This window comes from Stegodyphus dumicola, chromosome 10 (assembly GCF_044657685.1).
Source record: "Stegodyphus dumicola isolate Sdum_Otavi_A_Nest chromosome 10, ASM4465768v1".
Taxonomy (NCBI): domain Eukaryota; kingdom Metazoa; phylum Arthropoda; class Arachnida; order Araneae; family Eresidae; genus Stegodyphus; species Stegodyphus dumicola.
Genome location: NC_140777.1, coordinates 175,335,943 through 175,354,954, shown reverse-complemented (window position 1 = coordinate 175,354,954; position 19,012 = coordinate 175,335,943). Strand labels below are relative to the sequence as shown.

The following is a 19,012-nucleotide window of genomic DNA, read 5'->3' as shown; positions in this document are numbered from 1 at the left end:
CAAGTGGTAATAACATCCGTAGATGTATCATCCAGTTTGAAAATATTGGCTGCCTTTGCAAAGGGAAGAGTATGGGACGACCGAGGGTTAGTGAACAAAGTGTTGAGTTCATAAAGGATTGTGTGAGTTAGTTCATAAAAGATCGTGAGTATGTGCCTCCACTACCAGCTGACCTGCCCGACCTAAGAAAGAGGTTTGAGGCAGCTAATTGCTGCAACTATACCACAAACACTAATCAGCGTTTGGGAAGAACTGGGCTATGGAATTGATGTGTTCCGTGTGACGAAAGGAGCTCACATTTAACACTTGTCAAGCTTGTAGGCTTATAATTCAAGCTTATAAATCAAGCTTATAATTTTAAGTTTTACGTGATAAATACTACGAAGCGCTAAAACCCCAATATTCATTTAGAAACACTCTGTACTATTGCAGTTTTAAGTCATTAGCTTTAATTTTAAGACAGAGCAATGTGAAAATTTTAAATAAGTAACAAACTTAAAAGTATAATACAGCAATAAAAATAAATTCAATTTCTTGAGCAAATTCAAACATTAACTATAGTCTATCCATTGAGTGAGTGTAGCCACTTGGAAGGTCACTACTGAGAAAAACCACTTACTTTTAACAGCGCATATACCATGATTAAGTAACAATGGGAAGAATGTATCTGTTTATTTTTAGTTATATTATCAAATATTGGCAAAATAGTCGACATTGCAGGACGAAGCACTTCTTCAATATTCTTTTTATTTGATCAACACTTTGATTTTATGGTTGTTAAAGATAACGATTGCAATGGTTAATGAAACTAAAACATTAGAGCGACAAACGGTAAATTTACTTCTGGTCATGATGAAAATAGATGAAACTCTCTGGACTAAAGGGAGCACTTTGTTTAAACTGTAATTTTGTCCCTTAGACTGAAAACATTGTTTATTTACTTAAAATTTATCATTCGTATTAAATTTCTTCCAAAAAATGTTTTATTTCGAGAGACTTTTTATTCTTCAAAAATGGCAGGTTTCTGAAAAGAATTAAATGAAATTGCTGAATGAGTTAATGTATTTAAAATCTTACGTTACATACCTTTAAAAAAAAAAAAAAGTTTAATAAAATGTTATAGAAGTGGTCACATATGTATACTGCGCAAAAAAAAAGGGGGACAGTTCTATCTCTCGTTCTACTGGGCCGGTTGATAAAATTCAACTTGCGTTTTTTCATGTCTCGAAAGCGCGACTTAGGATATGTATTAGATTTATATATATATATATTTATATGTATATATATTTATATGTATATTTATATATATATTTATTTATATATATATATATATGTATATATATTTTATAGGATATGTATTAGATTTATATATAGAATTGTTCTAATATCGGTATTTTGACACAAAATCGAACTTTTTCTGAAATGACATGCCAATTTTTTTCCATATTTTGATTCTACGCCTCAAATTATGCCAAACTACTAAGTTTTCTAAAAATCGCACGAGTAATTTTTAAAAAATTAGCTCTCAAAATTTTAGCTCCTCCATGTTAATTGAATTTGATATATATTTATTGATTTCTCTTTTTTTGTTAAACTTACTTGATTCTGCTTTTCACAGTTCGAAATTGAGGTTCATTCCAAATAAAATTCGCCCACTTTTTATGATTTATTCTTTAAATTTATAAATTTTTCAAAAAACAATTTGAATTATAATCTATAAAAGTTTTACCATCATCTTAAAGTATATGTACATACCTGCAAAAAATTAGAGTTTTTTACTCGAAATTTCCTAAGATATATGTGAATTTACATTTTTGGGGCGTTCTGAAGTTTGGCATATTCATTATAAGCGATAATAACGCCAAATGTGGTTAAAATTGTTTGAAAGTATGAACGATGACCATTTTTCCGCTCGTGTACGATGAAAAAAACAAAAGAAGGAAAATGGGTTGCCATAAATTAAGAAGTTCGCCAAGTGAATTATTCTTGGCGCAAACTGAAAACAATGCGCCAAAATAAATTTATGAATTTCTCCGTAAATTTAGCACCAAAGTTTACAAAATTTAATATTTAGGCATAATTTGAGTTGTAGAATGGAAATATGAAAAAAAAAATTGGCATGTCATTTCTGGAAAAATCCAGTCAAATGTTGGGTCAAAATACCGCTATTAGGACAATGCTATATGTAAATTTAATATATATGTATGTATATGTATATCTTAAGTCGCGCTTTCGAGACATGAAACACGTTATTTAAATTTCGTCAATGGGCCCAGTAGAACGGGAGATATAGAACTCTCACTTTTTTTTTTTTTTTTTTTTTTTTTTTTTTAAGTGTAGATCATAGAAATTAATGGATAGTTTTAAGAACACTGGATAGATTGCCTAATAACTTTTATTCCAAAAACTTTAATCTATGCGCGTTGCTGTTTTGCTAGCAAGTAAATTTATCGTCTGCTGAATGGAAACATTCATGCGAAACTCGGATATTATAATATAGATTTTTACCTGTGGGCACATTTAAAATTTTTTTAAACCAAGAAGATTTCTGAACAGCTATGTTTGATAAAATACGTCACGCTTGTCCTCAGACTAATCCTATTAATATTGAATGTATTAATTAGAATGCTAGTATGCTATAAACAAACAGTAGCATTTTGAAAAGCTTCTATAAGCTTTTTTCATAATGCTAAACTTTTCTTACATCCTTTGTAAATATAGTTGAGAAACCAGACGTATGTATTTCAGATATGGGTAATTTGTATCATGCCGAAGAAGTCATTATTCCTGCCAGAGCTTTTATTGAACTTCCTCTGATTTCAATTCAGTACGAGTGGAAAATGAGCGATACCGATCTCCAGCGTAGCTTCAATCTGCCGAGCAGTATGAAACTCAACGCAGATCGAAGTTCGGTCTTCATTAAAAAGAGCCACGATTTGGGAAACAAAATTGTGACCTGTGCAGTTTACTCTAACAAGAATATATTTGTGGCAAAAAGAAATTTCTTCTTGAGGAAAACTGGTACAACCTTTTACTTTTATTTAATTTTATATTCTGTGAAAGAGATTTATTAAATTTTGCTGAATTTGTAGGAAATAGGATTATTTAAATAGCTGTGATGCATCAAAAGAATTCGCAAAAGAACGTTAGTCTTTAATGGGACATTAGTCTCGAAACGGCATTTTGCGTTGAATCACTATAAACGGCGTTTCACTTCAAATTCTTGCAACCAAATATTATTTATTTCTCGGTATTACATTTAAAAGAATTAAATAAGGAAGAATCTGCATGAATGTATTCACGTTTCTCACACTGTGAAAAATCAACGGTACCTAGACCCATCAAGCTTTGAATTACATAGTCCTCCACCCAAACATTGGCACCTGGAAGCCCGAAATTTGAATTTCAAATTTGTTTTATTATCTATTTCAATCCTGTAAAACTAGAATTTTTGATTAACAAACTCAACAATTACAAAACGAGCAAACCCAACACTGTATAAGCTATTTCTCCCGCCTTCTTAGTATGCCTTCGTGGTGTAGTGGTTAGCACCCTCGACGCGTATTCGAGAGGTCCGTGGTTCGGGTCCCGGCAAGGGCATTGCTCATTTTTCACATCTCTTGCTTCGAAATAACCTAATGTCTCTACAAGTATGGCCTGAACTAAAATGGTCAGTGGAAGATAATTCTCCACCACCAGGATTTGGCGGTTGGGTCTCCTAAAACCCTAGTCGCCCATTACTAGGGGGAATATATATAAGGCATTTCTGCCCCCTTCTTAGCCTGCTTTCATGGTGTAGTGTTCAACACGCTCGACGCGTATTCGAGAGGTCCATAGCAAATAATATACTATATTGTTAAGAAGGAAAACTTCGCAGCAGCAGGAGTGGCTCCCTTCGAACGAAAAGGGAAACAGCTGCGTATGCGTGAAATATCTATCTGTCGCCAAAAAGCGCCAAAGCTCGAAGCTGATGTCGAAGTTCGAACATGTTCAACGGTCACGTTTATCAAGAGTTTAAAGCTGTGTGACCCCATTTTTTCCCCCTCCATATTGACGGATGTAAAGTCAGACATCAAACTGAGATATGGATAATGCAAGTTCAATAGCCAGTGAAAATGAAGCTTCACCTAATTTTCTAATTCATCTTAACCCGTGTTCCTCAATTTCCTGAACACGTCGCGGAGGAGGAAAATGTCGGCCAGGTCCGGTACATCACAAAGAGGGAAATTCTCGACAATAGGTTCCGTCGCCAACTCCCTTGGCGAATTTTCCCTTTTCTTTCTAAACAAACTGGCTTACATTACGTCTATGGAGCCTTTCCTTCTTTACATTGACGTTCTTTGTCCGTGGTTCGAATCCTGACGAGGGTATTGTTCATTTTTCATTTCTCCTGCTTCAAAAATACCTAGAAAATGTATGTGTACAAATGTAGGAAAGAGAATGTTTTCATCTTCAGCCCGCGAAACTCTATCGGAAATGCTAAAAATACGCTGTTTTTAAATATTTTGTGATTTTGCTTTTGAATCGAATTTTATGCGGCGTAAGCGCCAATAACGTGATATTTGATAAATAAAGTAGACGCACAGAATGTTAATAATTGAACGATTAAAAAAAAGTTTTTTAAAGACATCTTAGTAAGAAAACTAAACATTGATATGATGGACTGAGAAAAGACTGATCACTTAGCGCTGCCTTGGAAAGTCTAAATATATACTGCTATGCTACTTTATTTTTTTATTTATTTTTTTAAATTTTGCTGTTGAACTGTATAAGGCGTAAGTGCGAAGAAAATAATAATAAAGCTAAAAAAAAAAAAAAAAAAAAAGGTTAGCAGGAGTGAGTGCACAACAGACTGGTGGACTGCAAGCTGAGAGAGAGCTGAAAAAAAAAACCTTAATAAATCCTTTTGGCCAATCGTTAAAATATGAACCCTTTCAGATATCGTAATTATTATTATTATTATTATTATTATTTTATTGAATTATTAGATATACGTGCCGCAGAGACACCTAGCAGCCACCGTACAGTATATGTATCCTGTGATGAATTTTGATTGGTTTAACATTTTCACTGCTTAAAAAACACATTACATAATCGTTCCTCTAACGCGGCATATGTCGGCAATGAGGTAGCCATCTTTGCATTGACCAACTCTGATACCCAAACCTCTTATCTCCGTATGCAGCAGTTATCCCCAACGCCAGCAGCCTATCTTCTTAAACGTCTGTAAGAAAGAAAAAATTTTTATTGCTAATCGTGTAGTACTATAGTACCACTCTGTGTATTGTAACAGTGTAGTAGCACTCTATGCATTGTAATATTGTAACATAGCAAGCACTCTGTGTAATATTGTAATAGCTATTTGTGTACTGTAATATTGTAGCAGCTCTCTGTGTGCGTTGTAATATTGTAATAGTACTCTGTGTACTGTAATATTGTAGCAGTGCTCTGTGTATTGTAATAACACTCTGTGTATTGTAATATTGGAATAGCACACTGAGTGTTATAATATTGCAATAACACTCTGTGTACGGTTATCAAAATTAAGGGATAATGACAGATATAAAACGTAACCGATATTTAATGAAAATTTATTGATAGAAATTCGTACAAAAGCTTTAATTAACATAAATTACAAAGCTTGGCAGTTAATTACTCGCAAAATATTGAAATTAAAACCAAATTTATGGAAACTGGAAAAGGATGGAAAAATTAAGTCGCCTCTTGTGGAAAATGTTTTTCTTTAATATGGTGTATGATCACCTCAGTACGCCTACCTCATATCTTGATTTCATAGAATTTATCAAAGTGTTGATCAAGTCTTGTGGAACTGCACGCCATTCTTCTAAACGTGAACCTTTCAGATACTAGAAGCTCCAGGAAAGAATTCGGTGCTCTAAGGCATCCCATACATGCTCAGTCGAGTTCAAGTCGGGTGAGTAAGTTAGCCAGTCCATTTGAATGATATGTTCTATTTGTAAGTGCTCTGGCATCACATATGTTCGATAAGGCCGAGCATTGTCATTCCATGAGCAAAAACTCTGGTCCAGCGCCATCCCTAAACAGTCTAAATCGGCGTTCCAGTACCTCGTCCACATATCTCCGAGCGGGGGTATGTTTCACGGACAAGAGAAGGCAAGTTGCGTGCTGCTTTCTGTTTGCAGATCAAACAGATCTAGAATCACTGTTCAGACTATATCTGGACTCGTCAGGACAAAATACTCGGGCTCGGTCGTCTTGGCTCCATTGAACATGACGATGGCACCAGTTTAAACCCCTTTGGAAGCTGAAATAAGCCCCTTTGGCACCCTTTGGAAGCTGGAATAAGTGCGACACAAACCATTGGTTTTTCTCGCATATAGTCCAACGTCGTAACGGCTAATTGGAATTCCTGTGGCAGCCTGATGGTCTAAGAACAAATCGCTTTGAGGTTTCTTCAAACCGATGACGACTAAACACGGTTTTCTGATACAGTTTCTGTTCTTGGTCGCCCTTGACCAGGTCGTCTATTAACTTATACAGTGCTTAAAAAGCGGCTCCGAACTTTTGATACGACACTTTGAGAGATATTCAAATTTTGGGCGATCTCCATTTCTGTTTAAACTCCTTCGATTCTACCAAATATTCGCCACTTTTGAGCTCCTCTTAAATGATGCCTTTGAGCCATAACTACTGAATACCGATCACTCTGAGAAATCACATTCACTGTGAACAATGCTACAGACCGGAAATCGGACATGCGTCCATTGCGTTCCACACTGTCAGTTATCGTATTTACATATTTCCGGCGCTAACTTATTCACGGAAGTGCGATTTTGTATTCAGTTGTATTTAATCAATATAAATAATTACAGCATTGGGCATTGGTTGCAACATTAACTTAGTGAGCATATTTTTTCTCATTATCCTTTAATTTTGATGACCATTATGAAAGTTCCCCCTCCCCAAGGGATACGTAATAAAAGCTGATAATTCACAGCGGAATTCTGAAATACTATAGTGTCAAAATTATTTGACTCAAACCACTTTCTTTCCATGAAAAAAAGAATCGATTTTAGGTGTTGCATAAAACCGAATTTCGTTGAACATAAAATTTAAAATAAATATTGCAAAACTTCGCTTGGGATGTCTATCAGTGGTAATTTTGAGAAGTTATAGTGTATTCCTGATATAAAGTAGCTTTCAGAAATCTGCATTCGAAAACTTAATATGAGTAGCTCTCTTCAGAGTATTTTATGCACTCTGCAAAAACTTTTTTTTTTTTTTTTTTCCAATGGCAGATCGTGAACAATTACAAATGTAACCCAGTCCATTAATCCATGCAAGGTCGGATGTGCTGGTCTCTTTATTATGGAGGCACCTAATAGGTGGGCCATCATCGCCTTTCCTATGAAGGGACGGACAGTTACAACCATGCCTTCTCCGGGATTCGAACCCAGGTCCTTCGGCATCGCAGTCAGCTTCCCTGACTACCATAGCGACTGGGCGGCCACTCTGCAAAAACTTTAATTGGAACGTTTAAAAACTATAACTTTTGCCACTAGATGGTCACTGCATGTCCATAGAATTTGAGATATATGTAGATTCGAACATCTACTCGAAATGGGAGAAACATGACTCACTCGGGGGGGGAGCATAATGTAAATAAAAACAGGGCTGTCTCTTTAACTCGCCACGTGATATCAAGATTCACGTTTCTGATTATTCTTCTGAATCCCTTTTTTTATTCTTTTTTCTCTACTTTGTATGGTGTTTTAGGGTTATTTCATTCATTCATTCATTCATTACTAATTATGCCGAAATATTGCATTAGATGCAACGTGTCCGGCTCATGACAAGTATGCCCGAAGGGCACATGACATATCAGTGTCTGGACCGAGTGATAGGAGGTATCAGAATTGGGAGAAAAGGGGGGGTGACCACTGGACGCCACAAGCTGAGTATCGAACTTAAAGCCCAAGATCAGGAGAGGCAGCAAGATGTGGAGTGTCTGATTTTATGTTGCTCATGATAGGTATGTTGAGAAAAAACATGATAAATTTGCAAATACAATTTTATTACAGAAATAAATACAAAATAAAAATACAATAAAGGTGAGCATATACATATACAAAATACAAAAAATTCAAGGTGCAATACGAAAAAATTATATACAAAATATACAGAAAAAGATAATGTTGCATGTTTTAGGGTTATTACGTGAAGTTTTGTTACACTTTGCGTTGCTATAATATATGCCACTAGATGGTGGCCAAAATTGTGGACACTTTGGGAAACTTTTATGTTTTTGAACTTTGTATGCTTACAGAAAACGTTACGTTTCACAAAATGCGAATATATATATACTTGTATAAATATACTTGTATGTATCATTTTAAACAGAATTTATTACTGAATTCAATACAAAACACAAAATTCAATTAGTTGCAATACAAAAAAAGTTAAATGATAATAGTTATCGATATACATTAGATAGTGATGATTGCAATGAGTTATCAGTACTTAGTAGGGTACCCTTTATTTTTGATTACAGCTTCACATCGACGTTTCATTGAGCTGACAAGAGTTTTAAGCTCTTCTTTCGTTATTACATGATGCCAGGAAACAATTATAGCCTCAATTAGTTCCCTTTTATTTGACGGGCGCCTCATTCGGACAAGAGTTTTCAAACGGTGCCGCAAATTTTCGATAGGATAGAGGTCAGGACTGTTTCCTGGCCATAACAACAATTTAATGCTCTTTGTACGAAACCACTCTTTCGATATTTTGGCCGTGTGGCAAGGAGCAGAATCCTGCTGAAAAATAAACGAAGCATTGTTGGGAAAGAGATCTCTGATGGAAGGTAGAAGTTTTGGTTCTAGAATAGTGTCAATGTATTTTCTGGCATTCAGTGTCCCATAGATGACATGAAGGCGACTAATACCATTCGCTGACATGCATGACCAAATCATAACACTATCTGGGTTCTTCACAGTTGCTTGAATGCAGTCAGGATGTAGCTCTTCTCCTATTCTAAGTCTTACATATTTTCGCCCATCACTACCGAATAACGATATCTTAGTCTCATCACTCCATATAACTTGTGACCACTGATCATCTGTCCAATTAATGTGTTCCTTTTCCCACTGTAGTTTTTTTTTTTTTTTTTCGTTGTTGAAAATAAAGATAAGGCTTTTTTCATGGAATTCTACTTCTTCTCAGTTCAACAACTGTTAATCTTCTCCTGATTGTTCTTGAACTGACAGAAACACCAGCATCATTCAGATCACTTCTGATGGCCGCTGATGACATTTTTCTATCTTGGAGACATAGTCTTTTTATTCTTCTGTCATCAATAGATGTGGTGCACCTTTTTCGGCCTTTTCCTTCTTTGTTTTTTATTGAATTTGTCACCTGATATCGTAAACAAAACTTTCGGACTCCAGATGTAGTCACTGAACCACCCACCTGTCTTGCAATTTCAGCATAGGCAAGACCACTTTCTCGTAACACAATAATATTACATCTCTTTCTAGGTGTCCAATTTACTCTTTTATTTGATATCATTGCTTCTTGACTAAATATTAAAAATTTTTACAAAAATTCCTACTTGTCATTGCAGTGTATAAGAAACAGGTCTTCCTTCTACAGAACGAAGCAAAATAATGAATTGTTTCAAGTGTAAACATGATGTCTCTACTGGCAGTTACTAACATTTGATTGGTTCTCAGAAAAAGAACAGTGATTGGCCAGGAAAGCTAGACATTACAAACCACTTCATAATTGTGTTTTTTATTTATATTAAAGTACATATAACTTTTTTGTATTACAAATAATTGAATTTTGTGTTTTGTATTGAATTAAATAATAAATTCTCTTTAAAATGATATATACAAGTTTGCATTTTGCGAAACGTAACATTTTCTATAAGCATACAAAGTTCAAAAACATAAAAATTTCCAAAAGTGTCCACAATTTTGGCCACCACTGTATATTTCGCATTCTTCAATTTTTATTTTGGAAAGCCTTGATTCCAGTGTATTATGACGAGAAAGCGTTATTTATCAGACAAAAGATATACTCTCTTAGTAAATGAGCCAATTAATGACATGGATGGAAGTGAAGATTGATATTCTAAAGTGATATTTGTTGTGATTCTGATACGGGCATTTGTCAGAGATTGAGCTTTCCGAGTGCCTGCCTTTCACTTCCCGTGAAAGATTTTGTTACTTCTTCTTGTAAGTAGTCTTTCTTGTACTTTTTAATGTCTAGATGTGTCTTAATGTGTTTTGTTAATTAAAACTTCGGAATAATGTGAATTGTTCATCCGGAAATTATTTTTTAAGTAAGCAGTTTTTTTTTTATATATTTTCATTTAAAGTAAAGAAAAAAGACTATTAGATGCTAATTTTAATGTATAGGATAGCTTAAGTAATAATCTAAAATGGTACAAAATATTTTGATGCTACAACTTAAACTTTTTGGGAATGATTTTTTTTCCCTAAAGTTAGGCTTAAGTGACGCAAAACCACCCGTCCTGTGGGAGCATTCTTTTCGACTCTCCTCCGTTCAGAGGGAACATCTTAAACAAAGGAGCGCCGTCTGGAAAAGGTTAATGATATTTGGGGAATACTGATCTTCTGAGGATGAATTTTTTTATATGAATTATTCGACTGCGGGGGGGGGGGCGGGAATCCTTTTAACACATTTTTCAACCTTCCATTTAAGTTCTGAATACTTTTGTAGATATAGCCTCTCGTTTGGCATAACAGCCTCTCATTTGGGTGGGCTCTTGGGCATCTTAGAGATAACAGTTTGTATTCTCCAATTCCGTGCCCGTTTTGATGGAAAACATTAGGAAGATGGATCCAAGGTTCCTTTCCCTTACCAGCAATAGGGTTTTCGACTAAACAGTATTTTAAGTATTTATTTTTAAACACTATTTAAACATGATTCAAAAACAATATACATTTAACAGCATCCATGCATTCTTCAGAATCTGTTAATTTATATTTGAATATAATTTTAATTGTTTCTTAAACGGTAAAAAAATTTTTTTAATCTTTTTTTAATTGCAGTCTTTTTCTTTATAATCTTTTTTAGTGCAAGTCATCAATGGTTATAGTGTAATTAAGTGTATTTTAAAATTATAGCGCAAGGATATCGCAGCCGGTTTTCCTACCACTATGCCAAAAGTGGGACCTGAGAGTTTATTGACTGAGGAAAAAAAATAAACATTCCTTTTTTTTTTTTTTAGTTTGGCTAATTTATTGTTATAAATCTGAAGTAAATGTATTTTCTGGGGTGTAAATTATTTTGGAAATAATCGTTCAAAAATTGCATGGTTAAAACACTTATACCGTATTTTTTCATCTTTTTAGTCCAAAGGGGCAATTTTCCCAGAAGGACTATTAATTTCGTTTTGGCATTTTGCGTCGATTCACTAGAAACGTTGATTCACTTTTCAAATTGTTGCCACCCAATATCATCGCCCTGTATTATATTTAAAGGAATTAAATAATGAAGAATCTGCATGAATGTATGTATGTTTCTCGCATTGGGATAAAACAGCGGTACTTAGAGCCATCAAATTTTGAATAACATAATCTTCCTCCGAATATAGTCATCTGGAAGCCCTAATTTGGAATTTGAAATTTGTTTTATTATAGTGTAGGGATTTATATTAATTTTAACTAACATTTAAAATTTTTTTAAGTTCAGACTTTTCTATAAGCCTTCATTCCCCTAATTGTCAGTGTCGAGTTTAGGCTCTAGGTGCCGTCTCTGCCGTAGGTGCGTTTGCTTATTGCTGGTTCAAGTGGCTTAATTGCATTGTCTTACTGCCACTAGCTTAGAAGGGGGATTGAAGTTTGTACAGATCTCGCTGAGCCCCGTAGATTAGTTTAACACTTGTTAAACATTTCAACTTTTAATTTTCAATTAGCTGCTTTTCAGTTACCGCCCAAGTAGAGGCTCACATTCACTGTGAACAGTGAATCCTATTGAAGTGTTTCCGACTGTTAGTCGGAAATTCTTGAAGATATATATACTTGAAGTTTGTTAGCGTCGAGTTGACTCAGTGTAAATTTTAAAGAGTTAATTAAAGGGTTTGAACCCTTCTTCTGTGTAGTTTTTTCCTGCTACTCCTGTATTCAGACAGAAGTTAACCCACATGGACCCTACAATTCATATTTTGTAACACTTTAACGAATTTTTGATCAGCAAATTGAAGGATTTCAAAGCAAGCCATGGCAACGTTGTACAGAAAAAACATTTTTATCTCCAGCGCGCGAGAGTGTGTATCGGAAATTCTAAAGATATGCTCATTTTAAAATACTTTTGCGATATTGCTGTCGAATTGAATTTTATGGTTTAAGTGCAAAGAACATGATATTTAATGAATTCTCCACACCAATTCTCCACATTTAATAAATTCTCCAGAACATGAGGCACCTGGAAGCCCGAATTTTGAATTTTGAAATTTATATTTTATATTTTGTGTAATGAATTTTCAACAAACTCAACGATCTGAAAGCGAGCAGTGGTAGCACTGTACGGATTAAAGCATTGTTATTTCCAGCGCGCGAGACTGTTAGTCGGAAATTCTGAAGATATATATACTGTTTTTAGATATTTTGCGATATTGCTGTTGAATTGAATTTCATGGTTTAAGTACGAAGAACATGATATTTAATAAATAAAGGTAACACACAAATCGTTAAAAACATGCCCCTTTGAGTGTAATGTAAAATCTGAAGGCTTTCACACTTTTTTATTTCTTTTTCTTTTTGGGGGGTAGGTGGGTTAGGAGGGAAATTTCGTAACATATAATAGGTTCTTCTTTTTTCCTGTAATCTAAATGGTAAACTAAAATGCAGGGGACCATAGGCTCTGAATTAAATTTAATGGAATTTACTGAGTTGTGTTAACCTCCTGTTTTTATGTTTCTAGTTCAATCATTGGATGAAGTTGAAAATACAAATGCAGGCATCATACATCGAAGAAAGAGAAGCTTAGAAGCTGATAATGATAACCAGTTTCATAGAGACGCAGATGACATGTATTCATACTCATTTCCTCTAGATAATGCTCGAGAAAGATTCTTTGACAAAGAAACTTATAAAAACAGTCACAAACGCAATAATGAACATTCAAGTTATTATTCTGGTAACTCACCCGTTGAGTTACCAATGAACATACAGCAAAACTTTGGTGATAATTTACATTCTGTAAGAAATGCTTTAAATGGACGATCACATCAAACAGTCTACAGCTCCATGAAAGGGGACAGAAGCAAATTGCATAATGTACCGCAGCTTATAGATCAAGTAAATTCTTTAAAACTTCCGTTCTTTATAGACAACAACAAACCTAAGCTACCAAAAGCTTCACATGGAATTTTTTCTTTCGAAGATAAAGAATCTCAGTTAATTGCTACTTGTAAACATGATGACGAATGTGGCACCCATGCCTTTTGCTTCACTGTTGAAGATGGAACAAGTTTCTGCAGATGTGATGACGATTATAAAGGGAATGGATTGTTCTGTAGGCAGATCGCATAAATAAAGAAATAAGAGTTCCGGGCTGTGTGATTCAGAGAAAAATAATTTGGTCTAAAAAATCAACTGATACATTTACCGATACTTTGTATTATTTATAAGCAATTAAAATTTTAATGTACTTAATTAGATTTTCAGGCACTTTATCATTTTTATTAGCCTTCAAACCTAAATGATAAAACTTTGCTTTATGAATAAAGAAAATAGTTTAAAGTATAGTGTTTATACTAATATTCTAATAATAATCATATTCTTGCATGAGTTTGAGTTTTAACGTATTTTTGCCTTGTCGCGAAGTGAGAACTGAATTGAGTGAATGAGAAATGTATTTCGAATGAAATTCTAGGAAATAAGTTTAAAATGAAGTTCAACAAAAAATGCGTTTATAGGCCGTACAAGGTAGTCATGTGGTGTCCACAGCAGATGGTTTTTTTTTTTTTTTTTTTTAAATTGAATAGGACTTTTGCATACAATTTATAGTTATATTTTTACTATTTTATGTTTTTTATATAAATACGATATTAGGAAATTGCATATATAGAGTTTAAAACATTTAATAGACACCGAACAAGGAAGTCATCTGGTATTCACATCAGATATTTAATCTGGATTTTATCTTCGATATAGTTGGGTATAAAGCATTACGATTAACTTGTGGAATTAATTGTCTTGCTAAACAGTTTAGCGTATTCTTGAAACTATTATTCAGATTTATTATTGCAAGTTCAATGTCAGAAATTGGACTTAATTCCAAACTGCACCGTATAGAGTTCAAATGATCCCTAAATTTGTTCCAATTGGTAATCTTCCTGTATTTTTTAATTGGTGGGTAGAGCCTTTAATGGGAAAAAAGGGGGGGCAGGAAAATGGTCTGAACTTAGTTTTCAGCGAGTTCCAAAGTTGTGTAGCGTATATTGTACTCCTTCAGTAATCTGAATGTCCTGAACTTCTGCCAATGCTTTGTAATGAATTGTATTTGATACAGTAATCTTGATTCCATGTTGATTGGCAAAATTTCTAGAATCCTACCATTGCTGTTTGTTGTTGTTAAGAGTAATCAACTGATGATTTTTCATGCCGTTGACATAAGAGACCTAAATTTAACAGTTTCCTACCCCTATGCTGTGTATACTATCTTGATTAGCTGTTGAGTCTTGATAGCTAGGAAATATTGAGGATTTCAGAAATTTCGATACTGATCTGTGATTTTTTTTTTAGTAAGTGATTTTGTGTTTTTATGTGTGTCCAAAAGCCTTTTTGGCTGTAACTAGCCAGTCTGCAAGGAAAGCTCGGTTGCAAGGATTTTGTCTTGCTTATTTCGGCGTAAAATTTTATGTATTGAGGAATCTGAGTTAGCCTTTTCGGTTTCTTCCTTATTTTGGCATAGTTTGAATTTTGTCCATCCGGCATCTAAGTTCGTCATTGCCGTTGGAGTTAATTAAGGAATTTCGTTTTCCATATGTTTGTGTTCTTAAATTGGTTTGTTATCTGCTGTTGGTTTATTCTTGGTTCGGGGGGGGGGTACTGGGCACACTGTATGCGTTATGCAGAATGCACTTGCCGCCATATGCACGCCCACCACACAGAATGCACCTGCTAGTACCGTTTCCCTCCATGTGATCATATTCCCTTGTTGAATCCAACGATGCGCATATCACGTATACCTAGCCTTGTGAAAACGCATTTTATGACTGTTGCGCTTTGGCACTGCACTGCTTCAGGCTTTGAACGATATGGTTTTACCAAGACTTTTATCGGTATAAAGTAGGTAAATTTATTCATACTTTTTCCATCTCCATTCGTAAATGTGCAGAAATGAGCCATTCTTAAATTTATTTTGCGAGTTATTTTACTATGTAGTAAGGAATTTTCAAATTCTTCTGTATCGGAAATGGATGTATTCGAGAGTAGTTTCTTCTTCTTCCTCTTCTTGAAGCTTGGCTTCTCTTTGACGCCTTATGCTCCAACTAAAATATAATGTTATTTACATGTTAAACCACAAGGACGCATTCCCTCCAATTCAGGGGGGGGGACGTCGGTCCGAAAACCAAACCCTTACATTAATAGTACTTATGAGTCCTTTAGGATGTATTTGATGACAAATTTGCCTAGGAAATAATATCTCCAAGGTTTCTTATTACAATGATTTAAAAGATCAGCTAAGAGGTCAATATTGCTAATTTTCATTTTCTTGAACATAATGTTTCTGTCACTATCTTACTTTCTGCAGTGAATAATTGCAAATTCTGTATTTTCAATCGTATAGCATGAGTCACAAAATGGTGAATTCGCTCTACGATACTTATACAACAGTTGGTGTAGTTTTTTCAAAACCGCTTTTTTGAGGTTTTACCGATTTCAAAGTACAAGTATGAAATTGCAAACCGATATAATGTAGGGACGTTATTATTCTATGGTAATCATCTGCAGTGCAGGATTTACGTATAAAAGCTACACAAGCTGTAGCTTAGGGCCCCCACTTTCTTGGGGGCCCCAAAAATCATATTTAGAACTGACATATAATATATGGACTTATAAAGGGCCCATATCTCAAATAGCTTAGGGCCTTATCAAGTCTAAATTCGGCCTTGATCATCTGCTTCGTATAGTTTGATATTAAAGGTTTTCTCTTCTGAATCACGGGTGATTTTCCTGCTAGAAATAGGTTCCAGTTCCTCTCTGAGCTTTTTCCAGTCTATGTGTCTTTCAAATATGACAATAGGCGGAATTTTATTTACACTCTTATTTGGCGTAACATAGCTCTCATTTTTCTAATTCTTATTAATTTCTGCGTTCTGTTTCGATTACCTGCTTCGTCATTAGTTGCCTCTTGCTCCATTTCGTCTTCGCTAAAAAGAGGGTTTGAAAACTTTTGTTGATCAGTGGTTGCGAAACTTGACTAAATGTTCTTTTAAGGAATTTTTTCGGTATGGTGTAGTCTTTATCTGTGCCCTTCGCATAAAGCTAAAATCGGCAGCTTCTGAAACTGAAAAGCTGGAAATCTACAAAAATTTTAAGAAACGAAAGGGTAACTACAAGAAACTAATTATCGAAGCAAAACTGAAACATGACATGATTATTGCAACAACAACAAAAATGTATATGGCCCACTGCACAAAATGGCTGCAAAAAAATTATTCAGGCCACCACAACTCCAGTTCCCATCTCAACAACAACTGCAGCGAAGGCGCAACAGCAGCAAGCAGCTCTAAATGCCATACTAGTCACAGTATTACTGAAAAGTAATGAAGTTGAAAACACCGAAGAACAAAAGAAAATTCGCAATGACATCAATCATCCGAACTCCAGTAACGACCCGCCACCAAGTCCAGCATACTTCTGAAATTTTGGAATAAATGCTTACAGCTCAAAGTTTTCCTCGACTGCCTCAAAAAACTGGGCAGATACTGTTTCTGTGCCTGATAACCCGAATTGTTACAGATCAATCTCTGGGATTAGAAACTCAAGTCGAATTACCAATGTTTAGTGACTTTTCCGCTTGATTATGAGCCTTTTGAAATTAGGCTGAACAATATATTAAAAAAAACATAAAAGATACAGCACACGTAAGAACAAAAGGGGGCTGAATTAGAGATTTACATGTTTGGTGAATGAGTTAAACTTATCTGTATGCCATTATGAAATATAAGGAATGTAGCATAAAAGCATCAGTGAAGAAGGCAATGGCAGCTAAATCATTGTAATCTAAATGTATAACATCATCAATATCTGCTATTAATTTCAATACTGCTGAAAAAATTATAAATGAATTCTATTATTATAAATCACATGAACTTGTTGCGTTATAAATTGCAACAGTTAGAAATATTATTAGCGTGATTTAGCGACCATCTTTGTTAACAAATAATTTCAAATAATTAATTTTACAAATAATTCAGCCTGAAACTAGGTTAGAAATAAGCTGCATGGTAAAGATTAAGCTTTACCAAGGTGTTAGAAAAATCTTCTCTTAACTAGAGTATAATGCAAGAATTTGTAAAAATTATCATTTAAATGTAAATTGGCATAAATACAATACAAAATATATAAATTCTACATACATGAAAACTTGAATACAGTGCAACAATATGTGAAAAAAGAATGGATTAAAAGGGAACTGAAAATCCCAAGATATGAATATAAGGGAGTTTCGAATTTTTTTTGTCAATTATGAAAATTCTGCAGACGCTCATAATTATCAATTTATTAATTAAATATGTATTAGAAATTAAATGTATGCCAAAGTACATCAGGTAGAGTAACTGGAAAACAGAATAAATATTTAATTAATAATTAATCGTGCGATCTTACGGTTAAAGGTTTCTAGTATTAAAATATGGAATTTGTAAGAAAGTTAAATAACCTTAAAATAACTTCAATGACTAAAAATGGAAAGCTTAATACGGCAATATATTGCAATAATATTGTTTAAATTAAATTAGAACTGTTTACCTAAAACGGTAAATTTGAAAGTTAAAACCATTCTGCTATCTGAGAAGATTTGTTAATATTTATCTAGACAAGAAATTTATTTAAGGTGCTCTGCAAGTACGATATTTGATAGGTTGATTATGTATCAGTTTTGTGTATGTAATTGATCTATCAATTTTATTATTCAAAACTGATAACTGATATATATATATATAATATATATCAGCAACTAAAATCTGCAACTTGGAAAGTTTTTAATTCTTACAGAGAATAAAAAATATCTGACTTATCATTCTTCTAAGCATCATAAAACTTTAAAATGAGTGTAAAAGAAATTCATTTTTTCTTTAGCACAAACCAGACTTTAAATTAATATTTGTTTTGTATACACAATTTTTACAATATTGGTAAACGAAAATAGAGGCTTGCAGTCTCAAAAAAATGTCCCATTAATGGCGATAAATGACTTTTTGTAGCACCCAATCTTCTTGGAAATTCAAGTTCTTATAAAGAGGGGACAGAAAAACCTCGCGCAATTCGTGGATTAGATAAGAGGGGGGGATTCTTCGATCAAATTTCGCGCAGTTTGTACCCTACCCATGTATTATATTTAAAGAAAGTAAATGATGAAGAATCTCCATTAAATGTATGTATATTTCTCACATTGTGATTGTCACAAACAACACTACCTAGAGCCGTTAAATTTTGAATAACTACGTTTCAACCCGAATATAAGCATCTGTGCGAGGAAGAAAAAAAAAAAAAAAAAAAAATATTTCCATCGCGCGAAATTGTATCGGAAATTCTAAAGATATGCTCATTTTAAAATTATTTTGCGATATTACTGTTGAACTGAATTTTACGGTTTAAGTGCGAAGAACATGATATTTAATAAATAAGGTAACACACAAAATGTTAAAAAAAGTCCCTTTAGGCGTAATGTAAAATCTTAAATTTCAGATGTTATTATTTTTTTAATCTCATTATATATACATATATATTTTAATTTCTTGTTGACAATATTACCTATCGTAGCTTTAGAT

General features: G+C 34.0%; 1 protein-coding gene across 2 annotated transcripts in view; it reads left to right on the top strand.

The window, feature by feature from the left end:
• LOC118195391 (uncharacterized) overlaps positions 1-13,710 on the top strand; it is a 29,417-nt gene extending 15,707 nt beyond the window's left edge. Inside the window, exons 4-5 of one of the 2 annotated variants that reach the window (XM_035366693.2) lie at positions 2,749-3,021; positions 12,931-13,710. In XM_035366693.2, the coding sequence (XP_035222584.2) occupies positions 2,749-3,021; positions 12,931-13,541 (884 nt within the window). In that variant the 3' untranslated portion in view covers positions 13,542-13,710. The remainder of the gene's footprint in view (positions 1-2,748; positions 3,022-12,930) is intronic. The other variant, XM_035366694.2, reaches the window with a different exon arrangement.
• Positions 13,711-19,012: the final 5,302 nt, after the last annotated feature.